The sequence below is a fragment of the Cyanistes caeruleus genome, chromosome 7 (assembly GCF_971803275.1).
Source record: "Cyanistes caeruleus chromosome 7, bCyaCae1.hap1.1, whole genome shotgun sequence".
Classification (NCBI taxonomy): Eukaryota; Metazoa; Chordata; class Aves; order Passeriformes; family Paridae; genus Cyanistes; species Cyanistes caeruleus.
Window position 1 is genome coordinate 18,678,913 of NC_141707.1, and position 14,454 is coordinate 18,693,366.

Consider the following 14,454-nt stretch of genomic DNA (forward strand, 5'->3'; position numbering starts at 1 on the left):
ATAACACTCTTATACATCTTAATGTTAATACTGAAAACTTGGTCTCCATGATTGCCTCACTGATCTTCTTCATTCTTGGACATTTGTGATGTAACTGTGTCTTTTTCTTAAAAACTGCAGAGCCACCAAGCTTCTTAGTAAAACCTGAAAGCCAGCAAGCCATACCAGATTCCACGGTGGAGTTTAAGGCCACACTGAAAGGAACACCACCCTTTACAGTAAAGTGGTTCAAAGAAGACTTAGAACTTGTATCTGGTCCAACTTGTTTCATTGGGATTGAAGGTTCAATTGGGTTCTTAACCCTCTATTCAGTGGATTCTTCTAGGAGTGGGCACTACACTTGCCATGTTTCAAATGACGTTGGCAGTGACTCTTGCACTACAACACTGATGGTAACAGGTGTGCAGTCTTTCTTGTTGTGTTGCTGTCTTTTTGTCTCCTTCTTCTCCTTCCTTTTTGCCAAGCTCACCTTGGTGATCTTCGATACACTGACAAGTGAATTCCCTACCCTGTGTTTGCAACCCATAGTTGTTTGGCTCTTTTCCCACCTATTTTCTCTCCAGTGTTAATTCAGACCTTCCTGACCCCACTTTTTTTTGGTTTTTTAGAACCCCCCAAGTTTGCTAAGAAGCTAGAGGCAGCAAAAGTAGTCAAGCAGGGTGACTCAGCCCGGCTTGAGTGCAAAGTAAGTGGATCTCCAGAGATGAAAGTAGTGTGGTTCAGAAATGACCATGAAATTGTTGCCAGTGAAAAATTCCGGACATCATTCATTGACTCTGTGGCTGTGCTTGAAATGAATCATCTGAGCACTGATGAGAGCGGTGACTACATCTGTGAAGCTCACAACCCTGCCGGCAAAGCCAGCTGCAGCACCAAAGTCACAGTGAAAGGTTAGCTGTCCTCTTGTTCTCCAACTGCATCCTATTTTTCCCTTGGTGGTTGTATCCCTTAGAAATACACAGGAACATGAGATTGATTTATTTCACGACTGCCCTGTTCTTCATGTTATGTTTGTTTCTTGATGCCCCTTCATCTTCTCTGCTAGTGTCTAAACAAGAGAGATGATGTTCTTAATGCAGATGAGCCCTAAGCTAGTTTTTCTCCATTAATATCCAAGACAGTTCATGGTGAGAATTGCTGTATCAAGGAGCTGAAATATGAAGAGAAAGAACAGACAAAAACTGACTAGTGCCAGTTTTACATCCTGTATGGGAGATTACTACCAGCTAAATGAGACTTGCACTCTCTCTGCCAAAGGTCACCCCTCTGTTTACCTTTTCTAAAGGGGAGCTAAGGGCTCTTACTTCTCACCTTTGTGCAAGCTCATTTAATATTGTGCCCAGAAAATGAGAGAAGTCTTGCCCATTCTGTAGGTATTCTCAGCAGTCCCATTTTCCAGAAGCTGGTATCTGTAGACTCTTTGTCAATCAAAGAGCTTCAGACTACTTTCTAAATGTTCCTTTCTTCCCTTGTTAGAACCTCCTGTCTTTAGCAGGAAGCCTTCTCCAGTAGACATTGTCAAAGGATCTGAGGTTAGCCTGGAATGTGAGATTTCAGGAACACCTCCGTTTGATGTTGCCTGGTACAAAGATAGGAGACAAATCCGCAGTAGTAAGAAGTACAAGGTTACAGCCAAAAACTACCACACGAGCGTTCGCATTCTTAATGCCGAAGCTGCAGATGTTGGTGAATATCAGTGCAAAGCACAGAACGACGTAGGAAGTGACACTTGTATTTGCACTGTGAAGCTGAAAGGTAAAGTACTGGTACACATGTCTTCTGCAGCGCTCCCAAGGGTGCTGCATTGCTCTTCTTTGCAGAAACACTGTGAGTATTTACTGTAACTGCTCTTTTTTCTTCAGAACCACCAAAATTCTTGACTAAAATAAACAGCATTACTGTCGTGGTTGGTGAACCAGTAGAGTTGCAAGCAAGAGTGGAGGGCTCCCAGCCAATTTCTGTGCAGTGGCTTAAAGACAAAGAGGAAATTATCAGAGAAAGTGAGAACACAAAGATCACATTTACGGAAAATATTGCAACTTTGCAATTTGTGCGCACAGAAACAAGCAGTGCTGGAAAATATACCTGTCAGATCAGAAATGATGCTGGAAGTCGCGAATGTATGGCTACCTTAACTATTCTAGGTGGGTAAAAAGCACAAATTCATGGAGGTTTTTTTTTAAAAAGTTAGCAACTTGGCTAACAGTATACAGCTATTTAGCTGTATACTTTACTTATGCCTCTGAGTTCAAAACAAACAAAATAGAGAATCCTTCTCTTCCCAACAACCAGAAGTCAGGTTCCTTATTTCCAGTTGTCCAACAGTAGGATTGAAAGGAACCACTCTGTATTTCTGTCACATCTTCTGCTCATGTCTGCTTGGAGAGGGAGATTAAAATATTTGATATTTAAAATTAAAATATACTTAAAAATTATTTAAAATATTTAAAAATATTTTTACTTAATTTTGGAAAGCATCTGAAATTTGCAGTTTAGGGTAACAGAAAGGATGTTAAAAACAGCTGTAAAAATCTTCACACCCCAACAAATAAAAATTTCCTAAGTATCATATGTGCAAACCCCATCTCATAGTACAATAATACTTACAGCTAATTCTACTCATACCCTGATTTAACCATATATGTCACCCATCTCTCCTTCCAGAGCCTGCAGTCATTGTAGAGAAAGCAGAGCCAATGAAAGTTACTATAGGAGATGCCTGTACTTTGGAATGCAAAGTAGCTGGCACACCACAGCTTTCCACTGGGTGGTTCAAGGATGGCAAAGAACTGACCAGCAGCCAAAAATACAGAATCACTTTCCTCAATAATGTATCTACACTTAAAATTATGGATGCAGAAAAGGAAGATGGTGGATTGTACACTTTTGCTGTTCAAAACGACGTGGGGAAAAGCAGTTGTACAGCATCGGTTGATGTTTTAGGTTGGTTGGGTAGCTTATCTTCTATCTTTTACAAAAGCTTTTGTTTGGACATATTCCCTGTCTTTTCTTCCATTCATTACTCATTTTCTCTATAACCATAGATTTATTATGTTTTCTTATGCAGATCGAATCATTCCTCCTTCTTTCACAAGAAAACTAAAGGAAACCCCTTGTGTTCTGGGTTCCTCAGCACTGCTGGAATGTAAAGTGTCAGGTTCACCTCCTATTTCTGTTGCCTGGTTCCAAAATGGACTTAAGCTAGTTAGTGGAGAAAAACATCAAATCTCCTTTTCAGACAACCTATGTATTTTAGAAGTTAATTCACTGAGCCACTCAGATACTGGCACTTACACCTGCAAAGCTACCAACACAGCTGGCTCAGATGAATGCAGTGCTGTATTGACTGTACAAGGTGGGTATATGATGGTCAGGAAGCTCTCTGAGCTTTTCTTTTATCTTTCTCTCTTGACATTATGAGTAGTCTTTTGTAAATATTCTTGGGAAAAATTATTGAAAAAGAAAGATTTTGCTCTTTATCTTCAGTAGGTATGTGGAAAGACCAGAGCTATGCTACAGCAATTTGTTTTATCTTTTTCTTTTGTATATTTAGAGCCACCTTCTTTCGAGAGGACCCCAGAGCCTCTGGATGTATTGCCAGGCACAAGCATCACTTTCACATGTGTTGTCAGAGGAACCCCTCCTTTCAAGGTTAACTGGTTTAGAGGGGCCAATGAACTTGTGCCAGGGGACAAATGCAATATCTACTTGGAGGAGTCCGTTGTGGAGCTTGAGTTATTTGATGTAACTCCTCCCCAAAGCGGAGAGTACACTTGTCTAGTGACTAATGATGCTGGCAGGGTAAATTGTACAACACACCTTACAGTAAAAGGTTTGTAAAGATGATGTCTCTCCATTTACCTTAAATTATTGTTTCCTTCTTTCCATTTAGCATGTTGTGCTCAACATTTGTGACTTACCTTTCATTAGAGCCAGCTGTCTTTGTGAAGAAACTGAGTGATCAGTATGTGGAGCCTGGCAAGCCCATCATCCTAGAGGGCACTTACACAGGCAGCCTGCCCATCTCTGTGACATGGAAGAAGAATGGCCACACCATCACCCAATCTGAGAGGTGTAGCATCACCACCACAGAGAAATCCTGCATCCTGGAAATACTTGACAGCAGCAAAGAAGATGCAGGAGAATACACTTGCCATGTTGAAAATGAGGCAGGAAGAGATGTTTGTGAGGCTGTAGTCACTACTCTAGGTGTGTGCTCCTTCTGCTTCTTTTCCTTGCCATTTTTTCAAGTGTATTTTTTCCAATACCTGGCACACAATAAGCCTGACTAATTGCTTCTCCTTTTTTAGAACCTCCCTATTTTGTTACACACTTGGAACCTCTTGAGGTGTCAGTTGGGTCTTACACAACATTGCAATGCCACGTTGCTGGAACACCAGAAATTACTGTGTCTTGGTACAAAGGTGATACAAAACTCAGGTCTACTCCTGAGTATAAAGTGTTCTTTAAAGACAATATTGCTACACTTATTTTCAACAAGGTGGCTAGCAGCGACAGTGCAGAATATATCTGCAAGGCTGAAAACAGCGTAGGAACTGCATCTACAAAGGCTCTCTTAACCGTTCAAGGTGATGATTTTTATATTAGTTTGCAAAAACTCTTTTTCTCTTGCAAAACTATAAAAAGGTTGATTCCTGGGGTGTATTTATCCTTTACTTGCTTTCTTCCAGAACGCAAACAACCACCTTCTTTTGCAAGAAAACTGAAGGACATTGAACACCCTGCCGGTTTACCCCTTAAGCTTATGTGCCGGCTCAATGGCTCAGAACCCATTACTGTCACTTGGCACAAGGATGGTGTGCTGCTGAAGGATGACCACAATGTGCACACATCCTTTGTAGATAACGTTGCAGTGCTGCAACTGGCGCGAACCGAGATGAACCATACTGGGCAATACTCCTGCACAGCCACCAATTCTGTGGGCACTGCCACCTCAAGTGCTAGGCTCACAGTGGCAGGTGTGTTGGCTTATAAAATTTTACTTGGATCACAGGTTCCTCCCTCTTATTTCATGCAATGTTATCTGTGTGTTGGGTTAGCTTTTTTCTGAGGTATGAGTATTACATGGTTTTCTTGTGTTTCTAGAACCCAAGCAAGCACCTGTCTTCGACATCAAACCAGAATCTATTGATGTGCCTTTTGGAGAAAGTGCTGATTTTGAATGTCATGTTACGGGAGCCCAGCCCATACACATAACGTGGTCCAAGGATGGTCGGGAGATCCGAACTGGAGGAAATTTCAATATTACATTCACAGCCAACACAGCCCACCTTCGAGTGCTCAGAGTGGGTAAAGGAGACTCTGGCCAGTATACTTGCCAAGCTAGTAATGAAGCTGGGAAAGACTTCTGCTCAGCCCAACTCAGTGTCAAAGGTATTAAGATCAAGTCATCTTTGTGCATTTTCTTTTTCTTGGGTAAAGAATTCTCTTTGTCTTTGATCTTCTACCATTTCTAGTTTAGAAATATATAGAAAGTAGCTTCCCAGACTGCAGGCATAAATCGTGTTATGACCCTCTCCCATCATAATGTGTAACTGCAGAAGTCTTGTGTGCCTGCAAAGTCTCCAAGGAGAAAGGTACCTGTGTGAATCTGTTTGTATGGAGAGTTGTAGTCACACTGCTTTTTACTGTAATAGTTAAACTATAGTCACTGTGGTAGTCACTCATAGCAATTGCTATATGGAAAATTATTAGTAAATACAGCTCTACCTTGCATTTTTTGGCCTGCATAGGTGACTCTTTCAAATTTGCTAAAGATTTCAGTTGGAGTTCTGAATTATTGATTTAATCTAGGCTATGAATTATTTAATTTGTTCATGCAGAAATATACTTTAAAGATGTGTAAGCAAATGAAACAATCCCTACCGTGTTTCTGTTGTCCCCAGGGATGAAGGGCTTGTCAAATCTTCTATGTTGGCTGGGAGCCCTGTTACTTGTTGCCACTCAAAGGTAACAGCAAAATTCAATTGGGTGGAGCAACCATTCTCTGTGTATCTTTTACAGCTTCAACTGTCTGAATCAGCTGGGTCCAAAGCTGGCAGAACATAGTTTTAGTTGTCCTCTTTGCCTTCTTTTCTTCATCTTCTGTATTTCCTTGAGAGGAAACTCTGGCTGGGGATGCAGCTAACTTCCATAACAATTTTATTTTTGTGCTGTAGTACTCTTGTGCCTCCCAGAACTCTTGCTCAGCACTGTAAATTTCACAAGTATGTTGTCATTTTCTACATACTTATTCTGTTCTGCAGAACCTCCCAAGTTCATCAAGAAGCCTGAAGCTTTGCGGTTCGTGAAGCAAGGGGACACAGTTCAGCTTGAATGTAAAATCAGTGGCACACCAGAGATAAGAATTGTGTGGTACAAAAATGATCAGGCACTCCAGGCAAGCAACAGGCTGCACATGTCCTTTGTAGACTCCGTGGCAACGCTGACCATCTTGGGTGCCAGTGCTGAAGATGCTGGGGATTATATCTGTGAAGCCCACAACTCTGCTGGCACAGCCAGCTGCAGCACTTCAGTCACAGTGAAAGGTTAGCACGTGTCTCCACACTCCACCAGCATCCCTGACTGCCAGGCCTGCTCCCAGCTGCACATCCCACTGCTGCTGCAGCAGCTGGTGGCTGCTGGGCCAGTGTCTCTGCAGCTGCTCTTGCATTAAAATGTTGATGTGTTGAAACAGCAGAGATCAGGCAGGAAACTGTGGTGGGTGTTCGGCACTGTGCAGTCATTCCCTTGTCTCCCCATTTAAATCAGTTGCAGGCTGAACAAGGCAAGCTTTTCAGATCACAAGAGAAACATGGTCTAGATGGAACACCAGCCATGGTGAGGGAGCTGGGAATACTTCCCAGCCATCCTCTGCCTCCTTTTTATACACAGTGATACTGACAGGAATGAAATTTAAGACGGAAGAGGAGGCTGTGTAGCTGAGCTTCATTGACTGTAACTTTCATGACTAGAAAGAGCAGGGGGGAAAGATTGAATATAAGATGGAATGTGACCCTAGAGTGCAGGGAGAGTGGCTTTTGGGGAAGGACACTGATTCCAAACAGGTGCAGAAGTATCACATTTTCTGCCCTTTGGACTCTGAGTGCTGGGATTTTTTAGAGGTGAGGCCACATATTTAAAAGCTGAATATGTGTTTACAATATAAGCGTAGGCTCCCTTCCTGAATATGCTGCTTCCTGCTGCTATCCAGAAACCCACCAGAGAAGGAAGCTCACACATTATGATGCAATTCTTTTTTTTATAGAACCACCTGTTTTTAGCAAGGTGCCAAGCCCTGTGGACACTCTTAAAGGCTCAGATGTTATCCTTCAGTGCGAGATAGCAGGGACCCCACCCTTTGAGGTGGCTTGGTTCAAGGACCGGAGGCAGGTCAGGAGCAGCAAGAAGTTCAAGGTGACAGCAAAGCACTCCATTGCCAGTCTTCATATTCTCAATTTGGAATCTCAGGATACTGGAGAATATCAATGCAAAGCTATGAATGAGGTGGGAAGCGACACTTGCACCTGCCCAGTGAAATTCAAAGGTTTGTATGCTAGAGGACCAACATCACTGCCCTCTTTTCTTGAGCTCCTGGCTGTCGCTCTTCCAAGCAAGCATTTATGATTAACTGTCCTCTGCCTCCTTTTTTTTGCTATCAGAACCTCCACGGTTTGCCAAGAAGCTGAGTGACACTGCAATCTTCATCGGGGAGCCAACAGCCCTGCAGGCAGTAGTGGAAGGATCCCCACCAATTTCTGTTGTCTGGCTCAAGGATAAGGGTGAAGTTATTAGGGAGAGTGAAAATGTTCAAATGTGGTTTATGGACAACATTGCAACTCTTGAGATTGCCAGTGCAGAGGGAACTGACGTTGGAAAATACATCTGTCAGATCAAAAATGATGCTGGCATGCGGGAGTGCTCTGCCTTTTTACAGGTCCTAGGTGGGTATAGCCTACTCGACTATAGGTGCTGTGTCTTACAGCTTGCACAGGTGGCTCTACCAGCCTTTGCCTTCTGCTTACACCCTGTGCTCACAAGTTTATGGGTAGATTTCCCTGTGACACACAGACCCCTCCCTTCCTATTTCAGAACCAGCAGTCATCTTAGAGAAGACCGAGCCAATCACAGTAATGGCTGGCAATCCTTTTACCTTGGAGTGCAAAGTAGGAGGAACACCTGAGCTTATCACCAAGTGGTACAAAGATGGCAGAGAACTGAAGAGTGACCGCAAATACCAAATTACCTTTTTCAACAATATATCCACTTTGAAAGTCTTTTCTGCAGACAGGGGAGACAAGGGCTTGTACACTTTTGAGGTGCACAATGAAGTGGGAGACAGCAGCTGCACTTCTTCAGTTGATGTTTCAGGTCAGCTCTATGTCTTTATTATTCACTCTTCTCTTTAAAGAAAGCTTTTATGTTTTCCCCTTTTCTTACCTTGAAAGAAACCTCAACACTTGTCTTCCTGTTCTTCTGCCCTGTCCTACTTAGATCGCCTTGTTCCTCCTTCATTCTCAAGAAAACTAAAGGAGACAAATGGGGTGCTGGGGTCCTCTGTGCTGCTGGAGTGCAAAGTATCTGGCACAGCTCCCATATCTGTGTCTTGGTTTCAAGATGGGAATGAGATTGTTAGTGGAGAAAAATATGAAATCTCGTTCTTGGATAATGTTTGTGCTTTGAAGTTGAATGCCCTGGATGTCACAGATACAGGGTCATATACATGTGTGGCAGCCAACGTGGCTGGATCTGATGAATGCAGTGCCTTCTTGACTGTACAAGGTCAGTGGAAGGATACTGCCATGCCTTCAACAAAATTCTTCTTCCCTCTTCTGTTTTTTTTCCTCTGGTTTCCCATGGTTTCTTTTTAGTGGTTTGTTTGGTTTGGGGTTTTTTCCCATGGTTTCTTTTTCTTTTTTTCTTTTTGACTCAAATCTGCTCATTTTCCTCCCCACAGAGACCCTCCTATTAACATCTTTCTCCCTCTTTCACTTCTTTGCATGATCCTTAGAACCACCTTCTTTTGTGAAGACACCTGATCCCCAGGAAGTTTTGCCTGGATCAAATGTGACATTCACCAGCTACATCAAGGGCAGTACTCCCTTCAAAGTGACCTGGTTCCGAGGCATCAGGGAGCTGGTGCCAGACAGCAGCTGCTCCATCTCTCTCAATGAGTCTGTGGCACAGCTGCAGCTGTACAACGTGGAGCCAGGCCACAGCGGGGACTATGCCTGTGTGGTCACAAATGATGCTGGCAGTGCCTCATGTACAACACAGCTCTTTGTGAAAGGTGTGTTTGGGTGTGTGCATGAATGCACAGTTATCTTCATTCACTCCCTACCTGCAGCTCTTCCACATCTGTCCCTCTTACTATTGATTTATAACTCCTTACAGAGCCTGCAGTCTTTGTGAAGAAATTAAGTGATTTCAGTGTGGAGCAGGGGAAGTCCATTGTGCTCGAAAGCAGCTACATTGGCACCCCTCCCATCACTGTCACCTGGAAAAGAAATGGCATGCCCATTGCTCAGTCTCAACGCTGCACTGTTACAACTACTGAAAAATCTGGCATTCTTGAAATCTTCAACAGCACAAAGAATGATGAAGGCGAATATACCTGTGAGGTGGCAAATGAGGCGGGTGGGGATGTTTGCCACAGCCTTGTATCCGTCTTAGGTATTCAGCACCCCTGATGCCCCTAATGAACCCCAGTGATGCTCTGCCTCTGCTCACCCCATTCTCTCCTTCCCTAGAACCACCTTATTTTGTCACACACCTGGACCGTGTGGAGGTGAAGCTTGGTGAGCCTTTGACCTTAAAATGCCAGATTGGCGGTTCACCAGAAATCAAGGTGTCCTGGTACAAAGATGACACCAAGCTCAGATCAACACAGACTTACAAAATGCACTTCAAGAACAACGTGGCAACACTGGCGTTCTCCGCTGTAGAGGATAGCAACATTGGAGAATATATCTGCAAAGCAGAAAATACCATCGGCTTTGCCACCTCCACAGCTTTGCTTGTTGTTAAAGGTGATGGGCCAAGAGCCACTCTTTGTGGGGTAGTTTGTAGGAACTCTGTTGTCTACAGAAACTGGGTTTTATTAATTTCAAAGATAATTAATTCCAGGTTGGCTTCCTACTGATAGTGGTGATTATTATTCTTTTGCAGAACGTCAACTTCCCCCTACATTCACCAGAAAACTTAAAGACATTCAGGAGGTGGTTGGTGCCCCAGTGACATTTGACTGCCGCATAACTGGCTCAGAGCCTATCCAGGTGTCTTGGTACAAGGATGGGGTTCTCTTAAGCGACACTGATAACATGCAATCAGCCTTCTTAAATAATGTTGCGACTTTACAGATATTAGAAACTAGTATGGATTACTGTGGCCAATATACTTGCTCAGCCCAAAATGGTCTGGGGACTGCCTCTTCCAGTGCCAAACTTCTCCTTACAGGTTTGTAGATCACACTTTAATGAAAATCTTTTGTATGTTTTTGCTCTTTTACTTCTCCACCCCTTTTTCCCACTCTACCCATTGTATGGTGGCCAGGAACAATGGACATGGCGTGGTGAGCCAGGCTTGGTGGTGAGCTCTGCCATGCTTTCCTCTTTACAGAACACTTACAACCTCCCTTCTTTGATGTCAAGCCGGTATCTATCGATGTGGCACTAGGGGAAAGTGCAACCTTTAAGTGCCACGTGACTGGTTCTGCTCCCATGAGAATTACTTGGACTAGAGACAACAGAGAGATTCGTCCAGGTGGCAACTACAAAATGACACTGGTGGAAAACACAGCCAGCTTGACAGTCCTAAAAGTTGGTAAAGGGGATGCTGGACTCTACACGTGTACTGCCAGCAACAGTGTTGGAAAGGACGCGTGCGCAGCTCAGCTGGCTGTACAAGGTATTGCTGTGGGCTCTAGTGCTTATGAGGTTCTCTTTGCAAGGCAGATACCTGGAAAACATAGTCCCAAATGCAGATGTGTGTGCAACTAACAATCTTTACAAGAGGTTACTCTGAGATGTCTTATTTCACTTAAATGTTACTGTAATACTTAAATACTTCTATTTCTTCTGCTTTGGTATAGTACATGATTTTTCTTATCAAAGGCATTCTTCCACTGGAACATTAACTCTCCCTTGTTACTTTGTTGCACCTTTATGAATGGATCTATTGAACAGAAAAATCTGTCTTTCTAAAGTCTTTCTCCAGCAGTGACAGTCACTAGATTGCTCAGAGGAGTGAAAGGAAACTGAGAGAAATTCGGTTCACTTATGAGGCTTAAAAGTATTTTTACTGCATGTGCAGCTCCTGCAAATAGCTTTGGTCTTTCACAGATTGAAAACATTTAAAATTGCTTTTCTAAACGGCAAAACTGGAGAGTCTGAGAGCAGATTTGGTGACAAATACCCATCCCACTCAACACTTCACCTCTCCTTATAGCGTGTGCATCTAAAAGTAAAATCTAACTTTATTAATGGCTCAGACTGTCTTGGTGCAAATGACACATGTATATTAGCACAATTTCCTCAATGTAGGTGGGAACATATTTATAGCTGTACAGGATATTTCAATCTTACTGATTTTATAAAAGAAGAAATGTAACATATAGTGCTTAGATCATGCCTGAGTTAAAAGGTCCTGTTACTTTAGTGGTTTCTTTCCTCTTTTTTTTTCCTGAGGAGTTTTCTCAGTATTATTATTTTAGTTTTTGACTGTGAATTTACTGGCACTCCCTAGTGTCAGTATTCATTAAAATTTTTACAGTTTCCCCAGACTGTAAAATAAGTGATGTTGATTTTTTTCAACCAATTTCTATAAAACTTGAAAGGGCAATCTCTTTGGGCACATTGATTTGTATGCATTTAATTTGAGCATATACTGTCTCACTTCTATGACATGCAGCCTTATGTTTGTAGAATTAAGATCTTTCTTTTAACAGACCTTGAAAATCTCACAGCTTTTTATTAACTTTCTCACTCTAGCATCTGATGTTCACAATCTGTGGTTTTAATAATTGCTTTATTGCAATTATATTTATATATATTTAATATATTGCAGTTCTAGAACTGCTTTACATTCTACATATACACCTTACTAATGTGCATACCCTCATTTTTTGAAAGGAGTGGAATCAGAGTGTGACTACTCAGCAGCTGTTAATGTGCAGATAGATAATCAACTCTTTCTCAAAGTGAAATCCAATAGCAAATTGCTAAGGTTCCAGGAGTTCTGATGTTAACAAATCATCATTTCTATTTTTAGAAACTCAGGAAGTTTTGTTTCTAGCAACACAGGATGTTCTGCAACCATCCCACAGGCTGAAATAATCCACAATTATTTAGATATTCTTCCTACACTTTACAGACAGTCACATAAAGAGGCACTTCATCCTGTTTTGCAGAGAGATTTGTTTGTTGTGCCCACGTTACCACCTCTTAGTTTTACTAGTTATGTCTTTGATCTATGAGCATTCAGTCTTGTGATTCTAATCATCTAGATGGTACTTTTGATGAAAAGTATCAAACTTCCACTCCTTTCCTCTCCTTATGGAACAAAACGTAGCCATCTGTTTTACTTTTCAATCACAGGATATTTAACACCAATGTCTGTAATACCAGCCATCTCATAATTCTCCTCAGCATGGTTATTTCTAAGCTCTTTTGTTTGCTACCTAAACTCCTTTACTTTTATTCCTTATGTGCAACTTTATTTTCAGTTTTGCATTAAATGTGTGTGGGGTTATAATGCAGATACATTTATTGACTACATTAATTATTAATCACAGGATATAAAGCAATTGCTATAATACTCAACATAAATGCTTTTAATAGCATTTCTTGGCTGAACAGTTGTATTCTTGCAGTTGCATCAGGAATTTTGATTACTCATGCATAGCAAGAGCATATTTTGTGAAGAAAACCACATATATCAACTAATCTGTAATGCATACAAGGAGAGGTACAGTGGGTAAACTAAGGAGAAACTCATTGAAATATAGAAAACTTGTTTGCTTTTTAATCTGGATTTTGGACCAACTTGAAATCATCAAAAAAAAAATTCACACCAATTGCAAAATCAGAATTGTTGCTTAAGTCCCTAAACAGTTTACAGTTTCAGTTACATATCTCCCTGCTTATTCAAACAATTAGTGCAGTTTAAAGCATCATCTCCCCTTTTTGGCTTTCCAGAACCACCAAGGTTTATTAAGAAACTAGACTCCTCAAAACTTGTGAAACAGCACGATTCTACAACATATGAATGCAAAATAGGTGGATCTCCAGAAATCACAGTCACCTGGTACAAAGGTGAAACTGAAATCCATCCCAGTGAAAAATACAGAATGTCCTTTGTGGATTCAGTGGCAGTCATTGAAATGCACAACCTCAGTGTTGAAGACAGTGGTGACTACACTTGTGAAGCTCAGAATCCAGCGGGTAGTGCAAGCACCAGTACTACACTGAGAGTAAAAGGTCAGAATCTCAACTCTTTCCTTCCCTTTCTAACTGTGAGGGTCCTCCTTTAGGAAAAGCTCTTAAATCCCACTTTCTTTTGTCAGAGACCAAAACCTGTCTGAGTAGATGGCAAATCTCTTGTCTGTTTTTGATCTTGGTGGTATATCTTTCTTATCTACTGTTTGTCTTTGCTATTTGCCATCAGAAGAGTTACTTGAATCTTCTTTCCTCTTGAATCTCTTTTGCTTAAATAACACAAACGATAACTCATTTTTCTTTTTTTCAGCACCCCCTGTTTTTACCAAGAAGCCCCATCCAGTTGAGACCCTGAAAGGGTCTGATATTCACCTGGAGTGTGAGCTTCAGGGCACTCCTCCGTTCCAGATTTCATGGTATAAAGACAAAAGAGAAATTCGGAGCAGCAAGAAGTATAAGGTCATGTCTGAGAACTACATAGCTAGTCTTCACATTCTCAGTGTGGACACTGCAGATGTTGGTGAATATCACTGTAAGGCTGTAAATGATGTGGGAAGTGACTCCTGTATTGGCTCAGTAACACTAAGAGGTTTGTACGAAGATTGGCATCTTCTTGGCATTTCTTTGTTCCTGCAATTCTTCTCCTACTTTTCTGCTCCTGGCAGAGTTCTTTACTGTTAAATATCTTCTCTTAAATAGCACCACCAACCTTTGTGAAGAAGCTGAGCGATATCACTGTCGTAGTTGGGGAGTCAGTTGAACTGCAGGCTGCCGTACAAGGATCACAGCCCATTTCTGTTCTGTGGTTGAAAGACAAAGGGGAAATCATCAGAGAAAGTGATAATCTTTGGATCTCCTACTCAGAAAATGTTGCAACTATGCAGATTGGAAATGCAGAACCAACCAATGCTGGGAAATATATTTGTCAGATAAAAAATGATGCTGGAGTTCAGGAATGCTTTGCCATGCTGAAAGTGCTAGGTTGGTAGCATGAGATAAAATCACAACATGCTTTAAGATG

At 41.8% G+C, this 14,454-nt stretch overlaps 1 protein-coding gene across 1 annotated transcript in view; it reads left to right on the forward strand.

Moving 5' to 3' along the window:
- Positions 1–14,454, forward strand: part of TTN (titin) — a 240,259-nt gene that overhangs the window by 63,747 nt on the left and 162,058 nt on the right. Inside the window, exons 65-88 of the mRNA XM_086898524.1 lie at positions 121–399; positions 609–890; positions 1,477–1,755; positions 1,863–2,144; positions 2,665–2,943; positions 3,068–3,355; positions 3,554–3,832; positions 3,931–4,209; positions 4,311–4,589; positions 4,692–4,979; positions 5,107–5,394; positions 6,267–6,548; positions 7,268–7,546; positions 7,662–7,943; positions 8,092–8,370; positions 8,494–8,781; positions 9,011–9,289; positions 9,394–9,672; positions 9,750–10,028; positions 10,168–10,455; positions 10,618–10,905; positions 13,194–13,475; positions 13,744–14,022; positions 14,133–14,414. Coding sequence (XP_086754650.1) covers positions 121–399; positions 609–890; positions 1,477–1,755; positions 1,863–2,144; positions 2,665–2,943; positions 3,068–3,355; positions 3,554–3,832; positions 3,931–4,209; positions 4,311–4,589; positions 4,692–4,979; positions 5,107–5,394; positions 6,267–6,548; positions 7,268–7,546; positions 7,662–7,943; positions 8,092–8,370; positions 8,494–8,781; positions 9,011–9,289; positions 9,394–9,672; positions 9,750–10,028; positions 10,168–10,455; positions 10,618–10,905; positions 13,194–13,475; positions 13,744–14,022; positions 14,133–14,414 — 6,768 coding nt within the window. The remainder of the gene's footprint in view (positions 1–120; positions 400–608; positions 891–1,476; positions 1,756–1,862; positions 2,145–2,664; positions 2,944–3,067; positions 3,356–3,553; positions 3,833–3,930; positions 4,210–4,310; positions 4,590–4,691; positions 4,980–5,106; positions 5,395–6,266; positions 6,549–7,267; positions 7,547–7,661; positions 7,944–8,091; positions 8,371–8,493; positions 8,782–9,010; positions 9,290–9,393; positions 9,673–9,749; positions 10,029–10,167; positions 10,456–10,617; positions 10,906–13,193; positions 13,476–13,743; positions 14,023–14,132; positions 14,415–14,454) is intronic.